At 53.1% G+C, this 25,158-nt stretch overlaps 11 protein-coding genes across 11 annotated transcripts; 6 read left to right on the top strand and 5 right to left on the bottom strand.

The window, feature by feature from the left end:
• Nucleotides 1-227: 227 nt before the first annotated feature.
• On the bottom strand, nucleotides 228-1,966 carry POSPLADRAFT_1030635 (hypothetical protein; the record flags this gene model as incomplete). Its single annotated transcript, XM_024476740.1, has 5 exons — nucleotides 228-749; nucleotides 807-1,144; nucleotides 1,202-1,373; nucleotides 1,430-1,621; nucleotides 1,676-1,966. 5 exons carry the CDS (start codon nucleotides 1,964-1,966, stop codon nucleotides 228-230), a joined length of 1,515 nt encoding a protein of 504 aa, XP_024344469.1.
• A 719-nt stretch (nucleotides 1,967-2,685) lies between these two features.
• On the top strand, nucleotides 2,686-4,971 carry POSPLADRAFT_1042870 (hypothetical protein; the record flags this gene model as incomplete). The annotated part of the gene is made up of 6 exons (XM_024478179.1): nucleotides 2,686-2,688; nucleotides 2,954-3,009; nucleotides 3,057-3,112; nucleotides 3,710-4,157; nucleotides 4,210-4,408; nucleotides 4,459-4,971. 6 exons carry the CDS (start codon nucleotides 2,686-2,688, stop codon nucleotides 4,969-4,971), a joined length of 1,275 nt encoding a protein of 424 aa, XP_024344468.1.
• A 157-nt stretch (nucleotides 4,972-5,128) lies between these two features.
• On the top strand, nucleotides 5,129-6,472 carry POSPLADRAFT_1176572 (hypothetical protein). Its single transcript, XM_024488430.1, has 5 exons — nucleotides 5,129-5,239; nucleotides 5,413-5,453; nucleotides 5,508-5,645; nucleotides 5,699-6,083; nucleotides 6,144-6,472. The coding sequence occupies exons 1-5, from the start codon at nucleotides 5,179-5,181 to the stop codon at nucleotides 6,287-6,289; spliced, it is 771 nt and encodes a 256-aa protein (XP_024344467.1). The 5' UTR covers nucleotides 5,129-5,178; the 3' UTR covers nucleotides 6,290-6,472.
• A 12-nt stretch (nucleotides 6,473-6,484) lies between these two features.
• Nucleotides 6,485-8,462, bottom strand: POSPLADRAFT_1165111 (hypothetical protein). Its single transcript, XM_024487867.1, has 2 exons — nucleotides 8,257-8,462; nucleotides 6,485-8,195 (listed from the first exon to the last, which is right to left on the bottom strand). The coding sequence occupies exons 1-2, from the start codon at nucleotides 8,418-8,420 to the stop codon at nucleotides 6,509-6,511; spliced, it is 1,851 nt and encodes a 616-aa protein (XP_024344466.1). The 5' UTR covers nucleotides 8,421-8,462; the 3' UTR covers nucleotides 6,485-6,508.
• Nucleotides 8,463-9,743: 1,281 nt separating this feature from the next.
• Nucleotides 9,744-10,288, bottom strand: POSPLADRAFT_1051797 (hypothetical protein; the record flags this gene model as incomplete). The annotated part of the gene is made up of 2 exons (XM_024480206.1): nucleotides 9,744-9,886; nucleotides 9,940-10,288. 2 exons carry the CDS (start codon nucleotides 10,286-10,288, stop codon nucleotides 9,744-9,746), a joined length of 492 nt encoding a protein of 163 aa, XP_024344465.1.
• Nucleotides 10,289-10,899: 611 nt separating this feature from the next.
• On the top strand, nucleotides 10,900-13,601 carry POSPLADRAFT_1042866 (hypothetical protein; the record flags this gene model as incomplete). The annotated part of the gene is made up of 4 exons (XM_024478178.1): nucleotides 10,900-11,193; nucleotides 11,258-11,882; nucleotides 11,933-11,961; nucleotides 12,018-13,601. 4 exons carry the CDS (start codon nucleotides 10,900-10,902, stop codon nucleotides 13,599-13,601), a joined length of 2,532 nt encoding a protein of 843 aa, XP_024344464.1.
• A 710-nt stretch (nucleotides 13,602-14,311) lies between these two features.
• On the bottom strand, nucleotides 14,312-15,533 carry POSPLADRAFT_1042865 (hypothetical protein; the record flags this gene model as incomplete). The annotated part of the gene is made up of 4 exons (XM_024478177.1): nucleotides 14,312-14,815; nucleotides 15,146-15,216; nucleotides 15,244-15,312; nucleotides 15,485-15,533. The coding sequence occupies 4 exons, from the start codon at nucleotides 15,531-15,533 to the stop codon at nucleotides 14,312-14,314; spliced, it is 693 nt and encodes a 230-aa protein (XP_024344463.1).
• Nucleotides 15,534-17,218: 1,685 nt separating this feature from the next.
• Nucleotides 17,219-18,851, top strand: POSPLADRAFT_1042864 (hypothetical protein; the record flags this gene model as incomplete). Its single annotated transcript, XM_024478176.1, has 7 exons — nucleotides 17,219-17,432; nucleotides 17,484-17,583; nucleotides 17,632-17,783; nucleotides 17,834-18,159; nucleotides 18,217-18,499; nucleotides 18,549-18,632; nucleotides 18,688-18,851. 7 exons carry the CDS (start codon nucleotides 17,219-17,221, stop codon nucleotides 18,849-18,851), a joined length of 1,323 nt encoding a protein of 440 aa, XP_024344462.1.
• A 476-nt stretch (nucleotides 18,852-19,327) lies between these two features.
• POSPLADRAFT_1127308 (hypothetical protein) lies at nucleotides 19,328-21,212 on the top strand (the record flags this gene model as incomplete). Its single annotated transcript, XM_024483608.1, has 6 exons — nucleotides 19,328-19,399; nucleotides 19,457-19,729; nucleotides 19,799-20,016; nucleotides 20,067-20,187; nucleotides 20,244-20,806; nucleotides 20,879-21,212. Coding segments are annotated over 6 exons (1,581 nt in total), but the record flags the coding sequence as incomplete, so codon positions are not given.
• Nucleotides 21,213-21,458: 246 nt separating this feature from the next.
• Nucleotides 21,459-22,876, bottom strand: POSPLADRAFT_1176567 (hypothetical protein; the record flags this gene model as incomplete). Its single annotated transcript, XM_024488429.1, has 4 exons — nucleotides 22,368-22,876; nucleotides 22,032-22,316; nucleotides 21,616-21,972; nucleotides 21,459-21,561 (listed from the first exon to the last, which is right to left on the bottom strand). The coding sequence occupies exons 1-4, from the start codon at nucleotides 22,868-22,870 to the stop codon at nucleotides 21,459-21,461; spliced, it is 1,248 nt and encodes a 415-aa protein (XP_024344460.1). The 5' UTR covers nucleotides 22,871-22,876.
• A 1,720-nt stretch (nucleotides 22,877-24,596) lies between these two features.
• On the top strand, nucleotides 24,597-24,899 carry POSPLADRAFT_1051792 (hypothetical protein; the record flags this gene model as incomplete). The annotated part of the gene is made up of 1 exon (XM_024480205.1): nucleotides 24,597-24,899. One exon carries the CDS (start codon nucleotides 24,597-24,599, stop codon nucleotides 24,897-24,899), a length of 303 nt encoding a protein of 100 aa, XP_024344459.1.
• Between the last annotated feature and the right edge of the window lie 259 nt (nucleotides 24,900-25,158).

Raw genomic sequence — 25,158 nt, 5'->3', positions numbered from 1 at the left:
TGCATGTGAAACCTGCTTCATCTTATGGCACATGGAACGTCGTTCATGGATCTTATTCTCGCACGCCGTAGCTATAGCATATTATTTCCGTCTATTTGCACGTCATTTCTGGACACTCGTTCGACACTAAGTTTATTCTTTTCTCATCTCCGGAAAGTAAAGGAGGATGTACATTGCAATCAATATCCAGATACATGACGCGCATATTAATGAACGATGTGATTAATCTAGGGGTCACTGCCGCCAATGGCTTTCGCCTCCTTGACATGTCGTACCCACTGGTCAGTCCTCTCTTTCTCGACTTCTAGACCGTGTTCCGATAGCAGATGGCGCCGGAAGTCGTATGCTCGGCTGAACACATAGGAGCATTTTGCAACTTGATTACCAGAAGACCTTGAATGTGTAGCAGCTAGCTCAGCGGCCAGCATAGCAGGCAGATTGGGGAATGGGCACTGGAGCTTCTTCGTGGTGATCAGTTGTGCTTGCGAGCGGGCTGAGTACGCGTTGCCAGTAATGAGGTCGATACTGAAAGCTGGTTGATCGTCGGAGTCGGCATCAGACGATTCGTCTTCTGATCCGTCGGACTCATCAGGACCATCGCTATTAGGCGGGTCTACAGGGTGCGCCTTGGCTGCGTGCCGCTGCAAGAGATGCTTGTAGCCAAACGTGCGTGCGCAGCTCAACTGTGGACAGACGAAGTCTCGACGGCCAAGGTGAGCTACCCTCAGATGCGTATTCAGCGCCTTTTTCTACGTAGTGGACGTTAGTGAGCGATCGAGGACAGCTGACAGGATAAAACGACGCACCGACTTGAAATCCTTGCCGCAACCAGTTTCCTCGCAGACCCAATCGCGGCCGATTTCCCCGCCCCTGCGGCGTTTGCGCGGTTTCTCGTCAGCCTCGTCAGCAGACTCGCCTACGGCGTCTTCTAACTCTGCCTCGAGCTCACGCTCAGCGTGTATTTTAAGGTGTGCGCGGAGACCCTTTTGCGCTGTGAATGTCCTTCCGCTGCACGAAGCATAAGGACAGGTGGGAGGATGCGCTGTGCGCATATGGTGCTGGAGGGCAGTCCATGTAGGGAAGTAAGTAGGCGGGACACCAGGTGCAGGTAGGCACGACTGATGAGCACATGTGTAACGTTTATCTGACGGTCGATCATTCAGCGTGCTGATGAGTACCATGAGTAAACATGTAAACATACCGTCGTGAGTCTTCATGTGTGCGCGCAGCTTTTGGCTGGTAGCAAACGATTTTGTGCATTCACTATTCTCACACCGATACAGTTTAGTTCCTGCGGGACAATGCACTGTGCATATGTGCGCCCGCAGTTGGAACTGCTTTGCGAACGACGCATCACACGAAGGTTCACTACACTATTTTGCAATGAAGCTTAAGAATTGCGACCTAACTAAACGTAGGCAGTACACACCTGGAACGGCTTCTCACCCTTGTGAGTGCCTTCATGGACGTGGAGATGCTGAGTGGTCCAAAATCGCTTGCCACAATTATGTTCCCCGCACACGAATGGTTTTGCGGAATCAGGGAGATGTGAGCGGGCATGGGCCTGCAAGTGACTTTCTCGGAAGTAGGTCTTGCTGCAAGAGGAGCATATAAAGGGGCGCTGCACGACATGGCGTGAGGATCAGTTATATTGAGACCAACATAATGAACATACATCTCCTGTGTGTGACCTTTCATGCTCAGCTAGTCGTGATGGCTTGGTATAAGACTTGTCGCATCCTGGATGAGGGCACTGGTACGGTCTTCTCCTCGGGCTGACCTCTCTCTGATGCTTTGATGGGCCAGCAATTGGCTCATGCTGAGTATCAGGCTCGTATTCCGACTCTGACTGCGAGGGATCGTAGCCGGGGGACGGAGATGAGGATACACGAAGGATGGCAAGCGGCTCTGCTTGCCTTTTGCGCTTGCGAAGTACAACGGTGGATGTGTAGGTGTGGTCGGTCATTCAGTGCTTCTCACGAGGCCCGTAAAGTGTTAAAATATGGACAGGAATCTGGTTGAGCACTACGCTAAATTCCAGCTGAATGAAGGCGTCGAATGAGAAGAGGAAGGATACAAACGCCCGACGCGGTACACGTGGTCTATGATGGACGCGTATATTTGACGCGTCCGACGAGTCAAACCTGTTTCTCGACTAGTCTTTTGAGCGAGGAGATTACATTGGCATCCGACTACATCTCAAGTAGCATCTTGTCTCTGGCACGTCTTCTGTGAATACTTCATGTCTGGTGGTCATCCTGGACTGAGTCTCATTTTCGGCATCTGTCGTCTCAGCCCAAGGGATGAGTTATCCCGATTAATGTTGTACGTGTGCTTATTCTATGTCGCGGGGACTGAAGTCTCCACTGACACGCACAGAAACGGGTCAAACCACAGGAACACTACCAGTTACGTCTGAAATGTTAATCACCCTTGACCGTACCCCAAATGTCAGCCCACTAGTCCGAGACGCAACGTTACAATGGGATACTGCCATACACCAGCCTACGCCCCTCCTAACTCTTTGCGAACTCCTGAGTCTCTCCGCACTGCTCCTGGCGAGCCCCGCTGTTGACCCCTCATCCGCTGCACTTAACTTGCTGCTTCTATAGCTTATGCACGATGAAACGCTCGTCGCATGTGCACACATATCAAGCGTTTGCAGTGCTGCTGGTGTCAGCCTCGATGGCCCTCGGTGAGTTTCATTCCTCGAATGCTGACGTGTTTAAACGTAATATACTCTCAAAAGCCGACTCAGTGGCCAACGACTGGGTGAGCATTAACTATGCGCTCAAACAAGCCGGCGGGAGTGCTTCTCAGGACACAGCGAGTGCACGCCAAGGTATCATAAGCAGCGCAGGCAGCACCGCAAAGTCAGGACCCTGGAGTACGTGAATCATCCTAATTCTACGCCAGCTGCTGTCTGATATGCGGAATAGCTGTCGTCGACAAGGGAAGCGTTTCACCCCCTAGTGGTAATCCTCAGGACTACTTGAGTTGGGCACCATAGTATGTCATTTCATGGTGGGAGCTGGCGGAAGTTAACGAATGTCTAGCCACTGGCCAGCATGCAATTGGTGTACAAAGGGTACCACCCATTTGTCGAATCCGGGTTCGAGCGGCAACGACACAGGAGATGATTCCGACGATGGCACCGACGGTGCAGACCCAGACGACTCGGACCCGTACGAAGATGGAGGTTCGGATGATGGTGGCGACGACGGTGATGAAACGCTAATTGTCATCCGTGATCACCACTCCGCCTTCTCAAGGCGTAGACGAGGGGTCTTCGGATCTCACCGGCATATGAGGAGGTTGCGACGTGCAGCCCTGCAGCCCCTTGTGCAGGTGCGCGACGCATCAATACAGGATGCACAGGCAAATGCTCCCATAAGTGGCTCGCCCATTGCACAACTGGCCGGTCTAGATGACGTCCCGACGAGCTTGCTTCCCACAGTCCCAACCCCCTTACCATCCGTCAGCGTCCCACAGTCACCCTTGAGCGGCCCTGGTAGCTCATCTAGTGGCTCTATCGGCACTATGGCAGGCACGCCTGCGCCCGCTGAAGCTCCTGCCAAAACATCAAGCCCTAAAAGCTCAGGCTCGTGCACACCTTCTCCAACCAAGTCGTTAGCTCCCAGCGCAAGTACGTTTTCTTGATCCTTTACGATAAGAACGCTGGCATGTTTACAATACGAGTGCCTTGCAGCTTGGACCACTTGTCCATATGAGGTCCGCGACGGCAAGGTGAATCCAGACGTGTCCACGCTGCCCGATTCCCCAGCGGTTGTCCACATGACCGAGTCGGTGCTCTACAACAGCCTGGCCTATGTTATGCAAAAGACGGGCTCGTACTCGAAAAACGCAGCGTCGTTCATTGATGCCTTCTTCCTCTCGCCTTCAACTGGTATGCGCCCGAACATGAACTTCGGCCAAATGGTGCGAGGTCCGGGGCAGGACCACCAAATAGGGACTTTCACTGGAGTGCTCGACCTTCGCTTTTTGGTGAAGGTGGTCAACAGCGTGCAGTTGTTGAAAGCCGCTGGGAGTCCAGATTGGACATCCGCCAGAGATCAGGCATTGACGTCCTGGATGAACCAGTACTCCTCGTGGCTGCAGACCAGCGATCTCGGGAAGCAGGTTGCTTCGAAGGCTAAGTAAGAACAAACCTCCCGCTCGTGTGTTTGCCTTCGCTGATAAGATGTACAGCAATCATTACACCTTCTATGTCAACCAGCTCGCCGCCGCAAAGATGTACGTTGGCGACACCAAGGGCGCAACGGCAGCTCTGCAGAGCTACTTCTCCAACCAATATTTGGATCAGATTGCCGCGTCGGGAGAGCAACCATTTGAAGCCGTCAGGACTAGGCCGTACCATTATCGTTGCTTCAACCTGGAAGCCATGATTGTGAGGAAGGACGTCACTGAAATGATTGTATCTGACAATCCTATCTCCAGACAAATGCGAAGCTAGGTGACCAGCTCGGTACGAACTTCTGGTCTGCCAAGTCGAAGTATGGTGCTACTATTCAGACGGCTCTCGACTACACCATGGGGCTCGATCCGAAGGGTGAGGACGTCTCTGACATCTTTCCGCATGTCGCAGCTGTAGCTGCGGCCTACGGTGATCCCAGTGGAAAGTACGCAGCATTTTTACAGAAGCAGGTCAGCAGCTACAAGAGCATGCCCTTCTGGTTCTATGATCAGACCAGTGCCTTGCCGAACTCTCCTGCCGCACACTCAACACAGAAGCGAGCAGGCATGGACAAGGCATTCGCGGCTGCAGAGGACATAAAGGAGATGATGGTGAACACAGTGCTTAAAGCCTCGCAGATCCCTTTCGAATGTCCGGCCGTCTTTACGCTCGGCCCTGAGACGGAACTCGATGATGGGATATTCGTGACGTGCAAACAGGTGGAGCCATTCTACGAGATTCAAATACCTCTTAATTCTAGTGCTATTGCGATGTAATGTGTACCTGAGTATGGCTGGTATATACTCGTTTCCTGCCACTGCGTAGAATCGAAGGCGGACTGAGCTCGGCACATGCGCATGCACGCAGCACCGCGCGAACACGAGATAAACAACAAACACCACTGTGACGCCCATCCGTTCCTCGTTACACCATCATCTCCCAGGGCTGTTCATCTCTACCTTCTCTCGCATCCTTCTACACTCATGGCCGACGGTGCATCGGGTGCTGCTGAGCGGTCTGTTCAGGTCAAGTTAGTTCTGCTGGGTGAGTACACAATACACCAGCAGTGTATGCCGTACTCCAGCGATCCGATTCGTCCGCGTGGTTCATATCGGGTTGTGGTCAACGAGCAGCAGCAGTGCAACGTCTCGTGGCATATGCTACAGTCATGTACAAGACAAGCGTATCCGTGTGCTGACAGTACTTCTGCTATCTAGGCGAGGCGGCTGTCGGAAAGTCGTCTGTCGTCCTGCGATTCGTGCGTAACCAGTCCCCGCTTCGCTGCCTATCTTTGAGTCCATTGTTCTTACAGGTTTCAAACGAGTTCCAAGCCAACAAGGAGCCCACAATCGGCGCTGCATTCCTGACGCAGAAATGTCGTCTGGAAGACCGTGTCCTCCGATATGAGATCTGGGATACAGCTGGGCAGGAACGCTTCCATTCGCTCGCAGTACGTTGTTTTACATATCACGAAGCTTCTCTGCGTTACCTGACTGTTCGTAGCCCATGTACTACCGCAACGCCCAAGCTGCTGTTGTTGTTTATGATGTTACGAAAGCGTCCAGTCTTGAGAAGGCAAAGACATGGGTGAAGGAGCTTCAGAGACAAGCGAACCCTAACATTGTCATTGCACTCGCCGGGAACAAGGTCGATCTCGTCCAGCCATCGTCGTCATCATCCGGCGCTGCCACGCCTGAGACGGAGGATGAAGCTGATGACGCAACCGCTACACCCGGAGAGAACGCTGGAGCGGCTGGTAGTGAGCCGGAAACCCTAAGACAGGTGCCTCGGGAGGAGGCAGAGGCGTACGCACAGGAGGCCGGTCTCCTCTTCTTCGAGACTAGTGCCAAGACGGGCGACGGTATCGTCGAGATGTTCACCGAGATTGGTGAGTATATCCACTGTTTCCATTTGAGGACTTATGCTCATTGGTCTTCCCGTATCATAGCCAAGAAGATCCCCATCGATCAAATACTGGCTTCGTCTCGTGGTACTGGCCGTCCGGGCGCTGCTGGAGGCCGTACAGGTGCTGGGCAGGAGGGTGTTAACCTCGATGAGAACGCCGGCAAGGGCAAGGAAGCGTGCAACTGCTGATCGCCTATTGCTCGAGTGTATGGTGTGCGCATACAACATCCAGCTCTCACGATCTCCTATGGTTACAGTACTATTATCGTCTGCCTTTTGTTGTGTCCTGTCTGATCTATATGGTTTTCTCGCACCGTAGTACATGTATTTGCTTTTATTTTACACTGGACATCAGATTGCAGGAGTTACTACAGATGAGTTTGTGACAGCTATGAGCAGCAGATTTGATCAATGCGGGTGATGTACAAGGTCTACGTAGGGTGGCGGTCCTGAGCTGTGATCGTGTCCATCGTCGCTATCGGGGACGCGGTAAGGCGGAGGGGCGTGCCCATCGGGCTGACCTACAATATGGAGCCCGGGCGGATGAGGCGGACGAGGACTAGGTGTCTCGTGAGTCCCTTGAGGCCCGCGGAAGTCGGAGTCTATGGAGGGCGGGGGATCGGACGGGTCGTCCATGGGTGGGGGCGGAGGCGGGGGCTCGTGCTCGTCATTTTCGGGATCATCTAAGCCTAGAGCCACACCCAACGCCTGTATGGCGACGTTAGGGCTGAGGTTCGCCAGGCCCGTCACGTCAGTGTCGCGCGTTGCCATTTCGACGGTCGGCGGCGGGGTAAACGAGCGGTCCATGTCCGCATGCCCGTCGAACTGCTCCGTCGCGGCGAATCCGAACAGCGTGCCCTCGCCTTCGATAACGAGGCTTTGGCCGGGCAATGTGTGCGAGTCGAGGCCGTCGTCGTTCGAGGCTACGTAGATCTCGCGTTCCGACTCGAGGAACGTCGGCAGCCGCGTCGAGGAGGACGCCTCGGGGACCGTGGAGAAGAACGGCGGCGGGGCCTCGCGCTCCTCGAAAGGCGGGGGCGCCCCGCTGAGGAAGCTTGGGCCTGCCGCGTCATAGTGCGGCACGTCGGCGTCGTCCGCGCGGTGTGTCCGCGACGGCGGGCGATCGTGCTTCTTGTGGTACGCTGTATTCATCGACTCCTCGATCTCGGGGAGAGGGGCGGGCGGCGGAAGGATGACGATGGGGATGCTCACTGTTGAGATGCGCTCGGTGCGGGTCGACATGTGCATGAAGGCCACTTTGACGCGAAGCTTGAATGACACGGAATGCAGCAGGGTCGTCTGCGAGATAGTAGCGCACTCGATGGTGTCGGCCGCATAGAAGTCACCGGCGGGGAGGTCTGATGCTGGGAGCGCCGGGGGCGACTCCACTGGAGGATGCAACACGAGTCGCATGCGGATGGGGCGTGTTGGGTGCAAGCGGCAGGACGCTCCAGACAGAGAGATGACCTTATGTTCTCCCGAAAGACCAGCAGACGATGCAGCTTGCGAGGATGAGGACGGCAAGGCGTCAGCTTTCTGCCTGCCCACATCGCCGTCATCAAGCAAGTCGTCGTCGAGCCTCGAGCCGAAGGTGGAATCGTCTTCGTCCTTCCCCTTGATTCTCACAGTCCGCACCAGCTCTGCGCGGATGTTCCGCAGCCTGAGCCCTTGCTCGACGACCAATTCGCGTCTAGGAGCGGGCACAGTCACGTAGATCGGCAGATGATCACCCAGCCTAAACGTTGTGCGCGGGATCTGGACCTCGACACGCGTAGGATCGTCGAGCGACCTGCTCTCCGGGGATATAGGGCTGCCGAACGAATGCGTGGTATACCGGCGTGTATGGGCAGTCACTGACTTGGACAGCACAGGGGTAGCATTGCCCGACGCATAGACGTTCGCGGTCAGAGTGTGCGTCAACGACGAACGGGCTGTGTGTATGCACTGTGGCGTGTCCGGCGGCAGTGGGATCGCGAAGGGAAAGCTGGACCGCAACGAGCGGACCTCAGAACTCGACGAATACAACACTACGTCCGAGGCGGCGAGCTCGATCTCGGAGCCGCTCGCGGTCTCTACAGTCCGTAGCGACATGGTTCTGGCATGGAGCGGGGGTGTCAGCATTGACTGCGTGCATCGTGCTCGAGACACGAGCTCACACTTTCTCCCAATTGAAGTTATCCGCACACTTGAGCTGCAGCTCACCCTCAATGGCTGCCCGCTCGCCGTCTGCGCCTAGGTATCCCTTCTGGAAGCTGACATCGTTCCCGGTAGGAAGGATGAGGATTTGGGGCTCGACGGGGCCGCCGCCGCCATCGGACATCGACTCGTCGTCGGGCGGCTCTGGCGAATAGACAGGGGGAGGCTCAAAAGGCATGGTAGGTCAAGTGGTTGTCAAGTTGGTGGAAATGGAGATTGATTTAGGTAGGCGTTGGAGAGGACGAATAGAGCGCCATAATCAGCCACATTAGATGAAGGATACAAGGAGGTCGGCCCCGAGGCAGTCTCGAGCGCTGCGCACAAATTCACAGCGCTTACTTCTTCGCCGAGTACATTCTCGGGTTGATCCTGTTCAATGAAAGGCAACATTGTCTGCCGACTGCATGTATTGGTAACGCAAATACATCGCAGAATACACATTGACATCAGCGTCAGCGCGAGGAACATATCCAACTAGCGCAACTCCACCAACAAGCCTACGATCTGTCGCCGCGCACAGCTGAGGTGCTTCCTCAGCGTCTGCATCCCGTTCATCAGTATCGCACCCGCACCGCATTGTGGGCTCGAGAAGAGGTGTTCGGGACGGAGACTAGGCCCGATCTTGGCTACAATTTGACCTTGCCGCACCGTGGATTGCTGCGGTTACGAAAGGGTACTTGATAGCCCATGCCGAGCATCGCGAAACGAGCGGAGTCAGGAGATATGAAACTTGTGGCATTTCATTACGGCGATTCGAGTACGCTGATACATGCTCGGCGACGAGAGAAAAGGTATGATTAATTACACTGAGATCAGAGCGAATGCGTCAAATCACATCTGCTAAAGTTCGTTGTGCATAGCACTCACCACTAGACCAGGAACGACAACGACAATCGTGTTTCCTGCGTTAGCAATAGCATGTACCAAATCCCGCACGAGTAGAGAGCTCAGGAGAGAAAAGTTGACAGGAAAACAAAGGCTTAATATAGGCTACACATTGACCTCGCACAACCCACAGTTCGGTAGGCGAGGCTTCGAAAGAGCCAAGCTCGGAGTCATAGGAAATAGGAAAGAGAGAAAGAAATGGATTGTATTGGGATTGGCTCGATTCGGATCAGTATGTACACTAAGAAAGTTACACTTACAGAATTTGCTGTTTAAATCTGTGCTCCCCGGAATGCTTCATCATCAGCATGTGTCAAGGCCGTGACGAGTATATAGGGAGTTGCAATTGATCTTGGCTACAATATGACCTCGGGTACCACGGAAAACGGTATGCGAAGCTTCGAAAGAGCCATTTAGAGTTAACTTGAAGGAGTCGCGCAAGACCAAGGGTATCTCGTTCCATTTTAATGATACATCGAATATACAGCAATCAGAAACCTGCAGAACGCTTGTCAGGAAAATACCGGCATAGCATCGGGCGAAAGACGTACAACATTGACAATCAAAGGGACATAGTGGCGTGTCTGAGGTGGCTCGTCAGTATAACAGCCAGTATGAGGTGAGGGGTATGCTGACCGCCACCCTGGTCCGTGATGCCCAGTTCGTCTTCTTTGTAGACTGCCCAGCCCTCCTCCGTCTTACGTCCTGGAAAAGGACGGTTCGCGAACAGACGACAGGCAGAACACTTAGCGACATACTAGGCCCGGTGCCTCTCGAGTCTCGGAACCATTCCTCGTCCTCGTCTACCTTCCGTTTCTTTGTGCTACCGGAAAGAGCGTCTGACGACTTTGTTGCCTTGCTCTTTTTCGGAGCAGCAGCTGGCAGACGAGCAGATGGGTCAAGCACAGTCTCTGGCACCGGACGTTTGACAGTCTGCACGCGGTGCGCGTTATCCTCGGCGCCGAGAGCAGAGTTAGAATCACGCTTCGTGCCCTTCTTCTTCTTTTTCACCTTGTCTGCAGGCGGTAGAGATGAGGAGGAGGCGACAGGCTTGGTCGCCGCCTTACCCTTGGACGCAAAGATGTCGTCGATCTCAGAGGTGGCCATGGGAGGAGGAAAAAAGACAAGACAGGAAAAAAAGACGTGGTGGTCACGGGCGGGCGCCTAGGTGCCGGGAAGGGATAGCCGAGAGGACAGAGGGCGGCAGAACAGAACAGACACGCTGCAATCCTCGCAAAGTCAGCACAGCGGGCTCGACGGTCGGCAGCGGCCTCATGATGTGCGTGATTCCCTTTGTTTTCCAGTCTTGTCGTCCTCGGTAACACAGCAGTCCGCGCAGGCAACAACCACACGTATCACACGGAGCGGGGCAGCAGCAGCAGGCGTTCGCCCCCGCCGCATCACCGGACGGCGCAGATGGGTCGCTGGCGTTCAATAATCTCGATCCGCTGGTCGCAAAGCAGATGGCTGCGCTTCAAGCCACCAGCCTAGCAAAAGCCGGAAATCGCTCTGCGCCAGGCGGAACTTCGGTGCCTTATTTCGGGGGATTGTTGACACACCAATCACAACCCATCCGTCGCCCAGACCCTCCTAACCATCCGCTCCAAGGTCACCACCCCGGCCTCTCCCCTGATCACATTCCCCCGCACCCATCTAACGTCAGTCCTGGTCTCTTCCTCCCTCTTTCGCCAACTGATCACGCCCCCGCCCAGCCTGCCATGGCCCACGCCAACCCTGCCGTCATGCAGCAGCAGCTCCTGCTTCAACAACAGCAACAGCACCAGAAACGACGGCAGTTCCTTCATGGCCTCGCGTCCGTCCACATGCGCTCAAACCCTTTGCCGCCCGAGCTCGTCGGCACGCCATGGCCCGCCGGATACGACCCGGCCCAGTCGCCGTGGAAAGGGCTCGATATATCGCGCACGGAGCTGGGCCACATTCGCATAGCGGGCAAAGATGTGGATCTGTATAGGTTCTGGGCGCTAGTGTCGCAAGTAGGTGGTATCGCAAAGGTGTGCATAATCCAGCGCCAGTCCGTGCATTGTATTCATTGCGTTGTAAAACTCGTGTCGTCAGATGGACCAACAATGGCCGTCCCTTCTACGTCATTTCGATCTTCCGGACCAGCATCCCGATCCCCAGCCGAGCGGGCAGCAGTCGGTCGCGGTGACCTTGAACAGGCTGTTCATGCATATCCTCGCGCCATTCGATGAGGCGTACAAGAGAAACGTCCGTGAGCAGCAGGCGCGAGCGGGAATGCGAATGCAGCCCGGCGTCCAACAAGGCATGCAGGGCGGTGCTCAGGGTGCAGGCGGTGTTCCCGATGTTATGTCGGGCCCGTCTCAACTTAATCAGGCGCAGAGCATAGCCGGAGACTCCTTCAATATGAATATGCCAGGCATGAATCAATCCATGCCCAATAATCCGTCGCAGGCGTTCGATTCGGCGGCAGCGGGTCTTGGTGGACAGACGAGTCAGCCGCACACACCCCAGATGCCTCAACATTCGCCCACAAACAGCATAGGTGGGGCCCTGGGAATGGTGGCATCATCATTGCTGTCTCAGCAAATGCACGGCACACCGAGCGCCGGCAGCACGTCGGCGCAAGAGCCCAATGGCGCCGATGCAGACGCGGAAGGCAGAAAGAGGAAAATGCGGCAGTCAGAAGAATTCGATCCGAAACGAGTTAGACAAAGGACAGGTGCGTGCTTCGGCTTCGATGGAGCTATCTGCCTCATATATTCATTTCAGGCGGCTCTGACTCGTCCGACATGCGAGCTGTAAGTACAAAGGAAGCGCCCACGTGCTGTATATAGGCTGATGTCTGCGTCTCTAGTCCCTACCCCCGTCCGGCATGAACGGACAGTCTGCCCCAGCCGCCGCCCCGCGCACAATACGCCAACCATCGAGACGAAAGATCGAGTATGTTCCTTTCTCGCGGGAAGTCGATACCGACGGAGGGCGCGATCTCGCTGCTATTCAAAAGGAGTATGCGCGCGCCGCGCACAGGCCGATGAAAGACATGAACGAGTGGGGCCAGGTCGATGTGGACGCAGTTACCATGTCCCTGCGTTCCCGAATATCCACCGAGCTGTCTTACGGCCTGACGACGTTCACCTTGCTAACGCTTATGCAGTATCCTAAGAGGGAGCCGGGCTTCCCAATAGCACAAGCCCCAGATCTGCTTGAGGAGGTGCTTGACATTCTCGAGGATGTTGGGCTGGAAGGTGATGAGGACGATACGGTGCTGGGAGCGCCTGTCACACCTGTCAAAACCTATCGAGAGCTTGTAAATGCTGTTCTAGAGGATGGGTCCAGACCGTTCGCAGGGCTGGAGAGAAAACACGGTTCGAAGGATTACAACATCGGTCCTCGGCCACGCCATGGTGAAACGATCCTCACCGTGACTAACATCATCCGCAACCTCTCCAATTTCGCCGACAATCATGAGTATCTTGCAAAACATGATAGAGTGCTCACTATCATGTTGCGGTTATGTATGTTGTCCGCCTCCGCGGCGGACGATCTCCCAAGTCCGGCTTCACCAGCGCTATCTCTGCAAGACCTTCTCATCTTACGCAAGGATACCCTATACCTCCTAGTAAATATTGCAGGCGCCGTCGACTTGTCGATTTCAGGCTCGACGTCAAAAACTCCACTGTTGAATGCGCGACGAGCTTTCGAGCTGCTGTCTTCCTTCCTCAGCGATCCAGTAGAGTCCGTCTCGCCCCTCGGTTGCCTCCTATTGTCCGGCGTCCCTGCTACAATCAACCCACAAAGCACGCCGTCTCCGCCCTCTATTGCCGACACTGCTCTGGAAGTTTACACGCGATTGTTCCAGCCCGATGACAATCGCCACGCCTTGTCCAAAGCAGCACCGCAGGAGTGGCTGTGGACGTTCTTGGAATCGCTAGTCCATCGTCTTCCTGTCTCGAATACAGATTTCCAGGTCGTGATGCGCGACGTGTGGCTAGGATACGTGGAGAAGATCCTCATGGCAATCTTCACCATCGCGTTCCTGGCGCCGCCTCAGCTAAAGAAACGCATCAAGATGGATCGCGAATTGGCGTTCCCCAAGGTGCTCCTGCGCCTCGTGAAGAGGTTCACGGTACTCACCCCTCAGGAGGCGCGTATGTACTTCACGATTTGCGTCCGCCGAGCGGTAGAGGCCTTGAAGCTCATCGACGACGCTGAAGACTCGTTCGATACTTCCCAATCGTCATCACCCACACTCATGTTTGGCATGGGCTATGGCGAGCATGGGGAGAGTCGTATCGAGACTGGCACGGGCCTTCTTAGCGGATACCAGGACGAGATTACGTGGAACCTCATGTTGCAACGGGAGATTTTCACTGACCCGATAGTGTTTGCGGAATTGGAGAGTCTAGTCAGGGTTGACAGGCTCGCTTCTGTACCTTAATTACTTGTTCTTCGCTAACGGGTCATGTATACCTACGTTGTTGTATCTGTAGTCTATTGCTTCAAAGACATGATATATCCATTTACATTTGTGCACAAGCGTGCACAACGCTCTCGCGGTTTGTGGAAGCTCTAAATTCATCTCATGTCGCGATCAAAGATGGTTACTTTCCCCGCCGCCGATTCACCTCTGTTGTACTTCAGCTGTTGTTATGGGTTTCAGTTGCAGTAATCGACTCACACGACAAGGGCCCGTTCTTGCCGATGAACATCGCCGATTGTAAAGTGTCCAATGTCCGTCTTGCATTGTGCTAGTACTGTACCGTTATAGGGGTCATCGGACGATCTCTTTACGTCCCATAGCCGGACACATCCTAGACAACAGGAAAAATATTAGCTGTGTCCGTCGCAATGCACCTAATCCATTGCATACCGTCAGCTCCACCAGTGATTAGCCCCAAGCCCCTCGACACGCATTGCATCCAGAAAAGCTCAACAACGCCGTACATTTCTTCCACATTCTCGCCCGCATCGTGGTGGAACTCGTGCACCTGTCGGCTTAGAAAACGGGAGTCATAAACGTGTGTTATGTTATCGCTCCGCGCAACAGCTAAGTAGATCCCGTCATTGCTGAAGGCAATCCGGGGTACATATCCATCGAATTTTACCATGTCGACCTTATCAATGGGCCGCGTGTCGCGAGTACGCGCATCAAACAACCATAGGCTGTGTGCGCGTTTGGACCGCCTTGTCGAGATGATGAGTCTTGTACCTGGACCGCAGAAGAAACATCAGCTCAGTTTGCGCTGCAAGAGTGGACATGTACCACCGACCTGACTCCTCTACAGCGAGCTGTTCGCCGGCTTCGTCAATCTTGTACTCGCATACTATCTGACGAGTTGTCGCGTCATATGCTCTGTGGTAGCCTAGAAAGTCCTGCTCGTATCGGGTCATAGTCGACGCAAAGAGCATTGATGACGAGGCATCCCGTCCCCACAACAGACCGGATATCTCTTGATTGCTCACTGGAGCTACGCGAAGCCGACTCTTTGTCGGCGCCGACATGGCGTCGGCGTATAGATAGACATTCCTAAATCCGGTATGAGTTCTCGAGCACTGAAGAGAACGATGGTTGTTACCCGTCCCAGCCTGCCATCGCCAATAGTGCCTCTTTTGGCTTGAAGAGCACTGCACCCATAACGCAGCTGTAGGTGACTGGACACAACAGTGATGAGCTGACTTATACTGCAGATTCGTAGGGCGCCGATAACGACCTGTGCGCACGGGAGATAGCTCTCGGTTATCTTGAAGTCCTAAACAATCCCAGACCTGCAGCTTCCGGTCGGTTCCCACAGACACCAGTCTCCCCGGGCTGGCGCGCAGAATACATTAGGATGAATCTAGACGCAACGAGGTATGAGCAGACGCACACGGTAGGATTGAATTGAATGTCATTCAGCGAGTAATGCTGAATTTCCTCTGTGTCCATTACGAAGGAAGCCGCATGAATTGTGATGGCCATTGAGCAGAGAGATGGGAACGTACCCCGACCACGTAGCCTTCTTCGTTGCATGTGGGCGGGCAAGGTGTGCACTCCTCCTTTTTAAGCTTGACGGCTGTGCTAATACATGTAGAGAACTCACATGCACCTTTCATTGAGACTTTGAGCGCGCCGCCGCTGTTGTAATGATCCAAAGGCCGATTACTATTACCTGACTTAAGGTTAGCCTCGGGAGGTGGGTATAACGGAAGACAGTTACAAACCCCACATGCCGTCACTAACTGTACTAGCAACAGCAATGAGACCTTCGTATTGTACAATTTTCTGAATATCTGCCTAGAGGTGACGAATACCACAAAATACTCAGGATGCCAAGTACTTACGACCCGGTGCATGGTCGATAGTGGCTATCTCCCTTAGGTCTGTGAGCATGTCGAAACGTCCACGGGAACGATACGTTGTACGTGACTGCCTCATTCGCGCGCTGCACTGTCGAAGCTAGAAAATCCTATCAGATGTGCATATTCTGAGCCCTTAGAAAATTAGTAGACCCACCTTGTCCCATATGAACTGGTTTCCTCGATAAGACGTGGCGTTCGCTTCTGTGAGGCACTGTGTGGCGTGCGCAACACCCTGTCCGGGCGCACTTGAATTGTTGACGGCTATTGATGGCAAACCTAGCACATGCATGTGAATGATCAAATCCTCGTCCTCTCTCAGCCCAATCCCCTGTCGGTGTCCACGACGAGTTTGAGGAGACAGCGACGGCTGGTCAGCATAAGCGGTGTACAGATGCATACAACATACTTCATCCAGCGGGGGGAGTGCACTATCATTGGGGGAGTTTTGACGGGACCGGACAATTGCTGAAGTACATGGCTTAGCAATGGACCCAGCGTTGGCGATATTTGTCAATATAGGGCGCATGAATGTAAGTTCCTGGTGGATCGCTAAGGGCATCCTCCCGCGATGCCTCTGAGGTATACATGAGATGTGTTGCTGTCCGGTAAACATTGTCTAGCTACCTCCACGGGGCGCACTATTTCGCAGAGGCGATTTCCAGTAGAACCAAGTTTGCGACTTGTGGAGTGCACTGGCGGGATGCTGGCTGCTGAGGAACCATTTGCGGTCTTCTGTCTCTTGACACCTCTAGGGGGACCGATCTTGAGTAACGAAGGCGTGCGTCGCTGGAGTGAGATTGACTGCGAGCGCGAAGTCGTGTTTAGATACAATATGATATGATTCTATATATGCCTACTTGTAGTATATCTTGTTCGTCTAGAGTGAGATCTACCTAATGCCCAGATTAGTCCGCGCAATGTTTGATGACGGGGACACTGACCACTAGCTGCGTCACCGGTGCTTAAAGGAGCTGTGACGGCCCTCAAACCTTGCTCGTTTGCTGAGGAAGTGGCCCTCTCCAGATGACCCACAGGTTTCAGGACCTTTTGTTGAGCGGCAAGTAGCTTTCGCCGTAGTTCCCAGTTTTTCTGGTCATGGTGCCCCATGTACAACACTCCTTCTCTCTCAAACTCTAGAGTGTGCATTTCCTTGGTGTCATCGCGTCTGTACCCGCGGTACTCTATCTCGTCAGAATCCAAGTTGATCGCGTCTACGTCGATAACTTCGGAAATGGCTGACGATTGAGAGGGCGCCATGCGAGCACTGACATGTACGTTGAAGCTATCAGTGAGATACGTAGAGCGCCGCAACTAGCGGGTCATTGGTAGAGACCTCAGAGATAATATCAAGCGAGCAAATCTAGTGATGACCAGTAACGCGACACGCGCTGACACGCGTCGAGGATACATGGACCCAAGGAACGTCACGGGACCGCACACCGGAAGCGATTTGAGCGGCGTTACGCACAATTCATAATGGGATGAGTGGAGTCCGAGCTTTGGCTCGCCCACTCGTCGTGCACCATGTACTCATCCCGCTGGTCTCTTGCTCGGCGATGCTTGCCCACTCGCCCGCTTCGACGGCAATTCTCCCAGTTGCAGTCAGTCACCGAGGCCGATCTTGCGCACTTTTCCAAAATACTGCCTCCGTCTGCCATTCTCTCTACTCTGTCATCCACGCCAGCTTCTGAGCTTGAGCCTTTCAACAATGACTGGATGAATAAGTATCATGGCAGATCTACGACCGTTTTACGCCCTCGGAACACCAAGGAAGTTAGCGAGATCGTCAAGCATTGCAATGAGCGCCGCATAGGCATTGTCCCACAGGGAGGAAACACAGGACTTGTCGGCGGAAGTGTGCCCATCAAGGATGAGCTGGTTATCAGTCTCGGCAACATGACAAACATCCGCTCCTTCGATGATGCTTCTGGTACGAGTGCGAGTTTATTGCAGCATTTCCACTCGTCTGAGCTCGCCTCAGGAATCCTCGTCGCGGACGCTGGCTGCATTCTACAGTCCCTCTCAGACTATCTAGCACCGCATGACCATATTGTCCCCCTGGATTTGGGGGCCAAGGGAAGGTAAGTTGGTCGAGAATCCATAGGCCAAATGCCGACACAGCATGTAAGTTGTCAGATCGGCGGGAATGTCTCAACCAATGCGGGGGGTCTTCGGTTACTTCGCTACGGCTCCTTACACGGCAGTGTACTGGGTCTGGAGGTTGTTCTTCCTGATGGGACAATTCTTGATCAACTCACCACTCTCCGCAAGGATAACACAGGTTCGCCCATCCTGTAAATCGGAGTAGCTTTTTAACCCAAGTTATGCCAGGCTACGACCTGAAGCAATTATTCATTGGGGCAGAAGGGACTCTGGGGATTGTAACCGGTGTCTCCATTCTGGCTGCGTCTGCACCACAAGCATCGAATAATGTCATGCTCGCGCTGCCTACATTCGACAATGTCCTTCCTCTCTATCGCGAAGTAAAGCGGCAATTGTCTGAAATCCTCTCCGCATTCGAGTTCATTGACAGAAGGGCGTATGACCTCGCCGTTAAGCATGGGCAGGGTCGCGCTCTGAACGAGTCGGATGTCGAGGGTGCAGAATGTTTCGTACTTGTGGAGACCAGTGGAAGCAAACGCGAGCATGATGAAGAGGTACTAGACCCCCTTCACGACCGACGAGCTTGCGGATTGACAACGCCCTCACTTTAGAAACTCAACACGTTACTGGAAAACCTAATGGAGGCCGAACCTTCTTTGATCAATACTGGGGTGCTCGCATCTTCACCGGCTCAGTTTGCCTCCCTGTGGGCTATTAGGGAGGGCCTCACAGAGTCAATGTCGAAGGAGGGCAAGGCGTATAAGTACGATATATCGGTACCTCTGCACAAATTTAAGGAGGTTATCGATACGACGCGGGATCACCTACAGTCCAAGGGACTCATGCGTGACGATGCTGTAAAGCATGTGGTCGGCTATGGACATGTCGGCGACGGTCTGTGATCATGCTTGTAATAGTCTCATTTGCTGATGGTGTTGTTCAGGCAACTTGCATCTGAACGTCGTCGCTGATGCATACACCCCGGAGATCGAAAGTGCTCTTGAGCCTTTCGTCTACGAGCTCGTCGGTAAGTTAATTTTATCTTCTCGCCCTTTTTTGTGCTCAGTCCGTGGGGTCATCAGCAAAATACAAGGGCTCCATATCCGCTGAACATGGTATCGGCGTCATGAAGACTCACGCTCTGCCATACTCCAAGAATGCCGTTAGCATTGAGGTGATGAAGCGGATCAAGCACTTGTTCGATCCGAATGGCATTATGAATCCTGGAAAGGTCTTGGAGCTATGACTGATTCCTTCACACTTCACACAGTGTATCGTGTAGATCTGCTTGTATAACCATTGTATCTACGACACGATCTTGGCTATTACACGATTCAGCTGAAGTGAAGCGAACGAAGTTCAGTGAACTTGTATTTCTGAACGAGACGGTATCAAGCGGCTTGAGTTTGGCCTTGCGTAGCCAGCTATCGAGGAGTCATTTGCACACGGCCGCCGCGACCCACGACGCGCGGACATACCGCGTAGCCACAGTCACGTGGGACGTGCCGAGTAACCACAAAAGACGACCCTAACCTGAGTAAACACGACCTAAACTCTAACCCCCAGACAAGGTTACCCCTTCGACCACTGTCTTGAGTCTCTGAGCGGTCGGACACACCATGGTCAGCTATTCAGTTCCTGTCCCTTTCCCCTACAATTCTGTGGACTTGCTTGTGTGTAACCTTTGTTAATTTTCAGCCTATATTCCAAGACAGCAATGGCCTGGCCATCAAATTCTTCATCCAGAAGGACATCCCGCAGGAGATCCAAGCCGACGTTTGCGAGACCATTGCTGTGGGTACCCTCTCATTACTGGGTTAAGACATTGCACAGTATTGATGCACTATGCAGGCCCTCGGGGGAAGAGTAGAGGCAAAGGTACCACGTGCGGGATACATACTCGTTCAACCAGGAACTGCAGAAGAGGAGAGGTTGCGCCTATGTTGGAACACTCCCGACCGCCCGGACCGACACTTCGTGCCTTATACATATGTAGAGGCTTGCAAGATTCATAGCATGCTGCTTAAACAAATATTCGTACATGAGGGTCAGCCCATCCGAATGCACATTGACTCAAGTATCGCGAACATCAATGTCCGGGCAACGCTTAGTACTCGTATCATGGTGAGTTAACCGTACTGCATGACCACTAGCCAGCTACTATCGTCAGGTAGTGACCCATAATCCTGACAGCACTCAGGTGGTGATCCGACTGCCTCGGCTCAATCCGCACGAGTGATTCTCGCAGACCCTAACACCGAAGTCTTCCAACATCTTGTGAAGACTTATCAAGGAGAGCCTGAGAAATTCGTAGAATCTTATCTCTGGGTCAGGAAGTGCATTGAGAAGGGACAGGTTATCTACACACCTGTAGTATACAAGAATCCTGGTGGGAGACGGCCTGGCGAGGAGTGAGTAACCACATCGCATACTGTCTGCAATGCTTACAGATTCGTCGCAGACGCACACAGTTCACAGAACAAGATGAAGAAAATCTGTGCAACTGGATAGCGGCTAAGATCCCCTACAAAGAGACCGGAGGTAGGACAGGCAACCGCCTCTACCAACAGCTGTGCGAGCAGGTATGATATATTTCAGAGGCCCATAGTTTCTCATGCTGAATATAACGTTGGTGCAGGCAAGTGAACCCGAATTCGCGTGGGTAACACGGCATACTTGGCAATCATGGCGCGAACGATACAAAAAGAATATGGCGCGTCTTGATGTAAAGATTGCCGAGGTCGTGGAACAGAAAAAGCCCGCTCATGGTGAGAAGGGGCAATATGGCTACGTACGCAAGCCGGAGGAGAAGCCTAGACGTACTCGCAAGAAGGCACGCACCAACTCTACAGGAGCTGGACCTTCCCAGATAACAGATGAAATGCGAGAACTTGAGAACTTCCCGCCAGTCCCGGTCCCGGTCGCTGCCGGCATTCTACAGGCGGTGGGCGTGCCCAATGATCCCTTCAACTGCCTACTGTACCCCAGTCCACAGGCCGTCTTCCCGCCGCATATACCTGTCCCGGGTGCTGGCCCAATGGACCCGGCCATAGCGCGCCAGCATGCGACAGAGGAGGAAATGGAAGATGATGAAGTTGAATGGCAGATTCGGGAAGGTGACCCTGATGTGCCTCAGCCTCCATGGGCGAAAAGGAAACTGGAGGATGATGGCAATGATACGAATAAGAGACAAAAAATCAGGTAAGCCGTCAGCTCACATGCGCAACGAGCCTGGGCTGATGCAACCTCTAGTGGGACCCCGGAGCAAGAAAGCGATGGAGAGTCGACCTCTGCTGGAATGCACATTGTCGACAGGACTGTCCGTGATATTGCGCGGGAATTCCGCTTTACTGTCGAAGAAGTAAAGGAGTATTACGACAAGTGCGGCGACGCCGATCGAACAAGAACACGCTTCAAGAGGATGCGCGACGTACTCTCAGCATTGGATGACGATGAGCCAACACCTGTGGCTGGACCATCTGCGGCGGCGTCTGCACCTGAGCAGGCCGTGACCACGGTTCTTGTGCCCGACCTTCCTGTAGGTGCGGTTCCTGTGTCTGATCTTGCTTCAGTTGTCCCCCTTCCTGTCGAATCCCGCCCCCTGTAACTGAACGATGATTTTTAGCCATGCTCGTATTCCTGACGTAGCTCTCTTGCGTATTTGTTCACTGCACGCCGATCTACACCTTGATTTGTTCACAATATACCATATCCACGATCGAAAAAAGTGTAAAGTATATAAGGGTCTTACACGGACGTACTATGTATCAACCTCGGTGAGTAGCTTGAAATCCGCCGCACGGACAGGAGCCGATGGACTCTCATATGGCTTGCGCCGCCTGTGTGAGCGCCATCAGAAGATAAGTACCCTATCAGGGACGAGCACATACTTTTCGCCTGCGGCCGCCGATGGAAACGAGCCAAAGAGGTCAGGGTGTTTGGGAAACGGCGACTCGCTGGGATTGTAGAGTTCGATTCGGTTCTGCTGTTCGTGGGAACGTGTGGCTTACCTAAAGTACGGATGTTTTAAGGCCTCTGTGGCGGATATCCGTCTCTCAGGGTCGTACGTGAGCAAGCGCGAGAGCAAATCAACGCCAGCTGCTGTGATATAGTGGAACTTCTGCTGCAACTGCGGCAGTTGCGGAGGCGGCAGGCTGATTGTCTTCGCTAGAGGCAAGGTGTGGTAGTCTGGCCAGGAGTGAGTGGTCGGCGGTCCGAGCAGCTTGAATATCATGGATAGTAGCTCAATCTCTCCTTTTGCTTCGAAGAGCGGTTCCTTGAGGAGCAGCTCGGCAAAGATGCACCCGACCGACCACATGTCGACGGCGGTCGAATACTCCTTCGCACCGAGGAGGATCTCAGGCGCCCTGCATCACGCAACGGACGATAGTGTTGAACACATGCGCAGGGAGATTGGCCAACCTACCGGTACCACAGCGTCACTACAAGTTGCGTCAAACCGCCGACACCAACTGGGTCTCCATATCTCCTAGCAAGGCCGAAGTCGGCCACTTTAATGGTGCCACGGTTGTTCATCAATAGATTGCTGGTCTTTAGGTCACGATGCAGAATCCAACGGTCGTGGCAGTGAGCGACAGCTGATAATAGTTGCAACATCAGTGTCTTGATTTCGGACTGCAGGAAGGGCGATGGCATGACAGTGAGAAGCGTCTTGAGGTCATGTTCAATGAAGTCCATGACAATGAACACTCTCGTATAACACCTTAGCGTGAGGGGCGAAGCAGAGATAGTGTGGACATACTGTGTTAGAGTGTCTCCAACCACAACCTCTCGTATCCCAACTACGTTCTCATGCTTGCACATCATGAGCGAGTTGACCTCGCGCAGCGCTGTAATGGGGAATCCGTTCTTCTCTTCATCTAGCTTCAGCTTCTTCAAAGCAACAATGTCTCCGGTTTGTTTATCCCGCGCACGAAAGACAACGCCATAGGAACCCTCTTCGATCGAGTTCAGCCTCTCATAACTATAAACCGAACGAGATGGCTGTAGTTGGGGATGAGAAGTCCGTGGAGGTACGTATATGCTGTGCGTCGGGCGGCGACGCTCTGAGCTGCCCTGCCTTGCCTCAGGCTTGCTAGGCTTCTGCTGTGGTTGTGGGTGATCGGGAACTGACGAGATAGTAGATCTGCTTTTTGAACGACGTTTCGGGGGTTGCTGGCTGAGTGGTATCTGAGTATCCTCTTCATCGACATCCCAGCGAGACCGCTTGCGGGATGGCGTCAGGTAATCAGCAGTATCTGACATGTCGGCTGTATGAGGAGTATGAGAGTACATGTTTCAGCTAACCTGGCTCGAAAGAGCAGTATTACGATATTACGTAATATCGTATTGATGTCCGATCAATCTCACGGTCGTGTCGTTGAACATCAAGTGTAATTAGCACTCAGTTACTTGAATCTGCCCAGACCTCAGATAACTCTCTCTTGGCTATCCGCAGGAGACAACCCCGGCAGGATATCGTGGGCCTGAGAGTGATCTAGAACCACTTAGGGCCGCATTGCCAAGATGGACCCAAACCTACTAATCGACCATGACCATGACCCGGAGCTGACTCCAGGTCTGATAAAATTGCTTAGTGACAGAATCAAGGACCTTCGTCAACAGCTACGAGATTGCAGGTGCAAGGTGGTCATCGTTCCGTACTAGTCAATGCTCTGCCGTCTGAAATTATTAAGGATGCAAGTAGGGCACCATCACAAGCCACGTTGGATGAGGGTCTCGACCTAAGTGAAGAAAATAGGAGACTCAGGCATGAAGTGGACGACTTGCGTCTACGCCTGCAAGTCGCGACAGAGGGAGAGGATAATAAGTTGCAATTGTTGGTGCCCTCGGTAATACTACATTCCTCTATGTCGTTAACTTGTTAATCATGAATAGTAGGATTACGATGACGTGTGTCATCGTTTAACGAGAGCTCTGGAAGAGCAGAAGCTAACGGAAGCTCAATATGTATGGTCTCTGCTCGAGAATATTCATCTACGACTGAATCTATCGCACATTCAAGGCAACTGATGTTGAGCAGCTCAACTCAAAGGTGATATCATTGCGTGAAAAATACAAGGCCACGAAGGAAGCCAGAAACACTATACAAACTGTAGATAGTTTAGGGCACTTGTTATTTGCACAGCTGATTCCTTGCTAGGCTTTTGACGACCTACGCTCTCGTTATGATGACTTTCATACTGGTCACAATGATCTTCAATCTCGCTATGATAAAGTCGTTGAAGAGAGAGATTTAGCCAGAACAAAAGAGGCGAAGCCTGAGGTGTGTAGGCTTCATTGTCATAAACCATTACTGACGGACAACGCTTATGTTAGCCTAATATACCGGAGTTCATCACCAGAGTACGAACTTCGACTCTTCAGCCACAATCCATTGTACACTTCGCTGGATCGAAAGGCTGGATCTCAAACATCCCTGATGTGAGTCAGAATAATACACCGGTCTTAGGCAGAAGCTCATGTATGGGTGAACCGATAAGTTGTCAAAGAGAAAAGGCAGGCTCATATCTGGACTGCTCTTGCCAAACTCAAATGTCTCATACTTATGAACAGTGCTTCCTCCGGTGTTCTGATGACTAGACCAGATGAAGTGATCTGGCCCGAGAATGCAGCGACACATTTCGTTATAGTGATACCGGTGTTTCGTTATAACCCTCGTGCTCTGAAAGGAAGCGGGAATATGGAGCGATCTGATTATCCTCATGACCTCACCAAACAGCTAGGCCAGCAGCGCGAAGTCATCGCCTGGTCCAACGGTCATTGCTCCTACTATGGCACGTTTGAGCATGTAGGGACGGGCACCATCTCCCACGAGACCCTTAGCAGTCTGGGGCCGGAGGTACATGTCACCGCAATCTACGGTCGTTTGGTCTGACACGTTCTCTGGCGTGTAACAAAAAGCATTACCGACTCTGCCGTCTTGTCGCCTAATCTGGTTCCGCCAGTGATAACAGCCCTAATCCGACAGATGTACGCCCAGGGTGTCCTCCAGTTCCAATGTTTCGCCTTCGAATGTGTTGGATTCAACCACGAACTGGATGCAACGTTCCACGGCCGCACCCAAAGCATGGGCACTATAATTCCTATCCCTCAAAATGGCCCCACAGGTTCCAAACCCCAGAAGCGATCTCACGACGAGGAGCGTAGTGATCAGCCCCAGAAGAAGGCGAAGACGTCGAAGAAGGCGAAGACGTCGAAGAAGGCGAAGACGTCGAAGAAGGCGAAGACGTCGAAGAAGGCGAAGACGTCGAAGAAGGCGAAGAAGACGTGATTTTGTACGGATATGGTGGTGTCGACGGCGCGCAGGCAGATAGTAGACACAAATGGGCGTTTGCCCCCATTCATTCATACCCCTTCTGCTATTTAGCTCTTCGTGGCGCTTCATCGTGCAAAGGCGCACACTCGTTACGCAATAAGAATTGCTGGTACAAAAATTGTGCCAGTTATGGGATTGTGCATTACGAGCCGACATGGTAGAAACTATTCAATCGTTGAGCCAGTGGTGAATAGCGGTGGATCGTCTTCAATAA

Source organism: Postia placenta, assembly GCF_002117355.1.
Source record: "Postia placenta MAD-698-R-SB12 unplaced genomic scaffold POSPLAscaffold_1, whole genome shotgun sequence".
In the NCBI taxonomy this organism is placed as follows: domain Eukaryota; kingdom Fungi; phylum Basidiomycota; class Agaricomycetes; order Polyporales; family Adustoporiaceae; genus Rhodonia; species Rhodonia placenta.
This window is presented reverse-complemented; position numbering and strand designations above follow the sequence as displayed.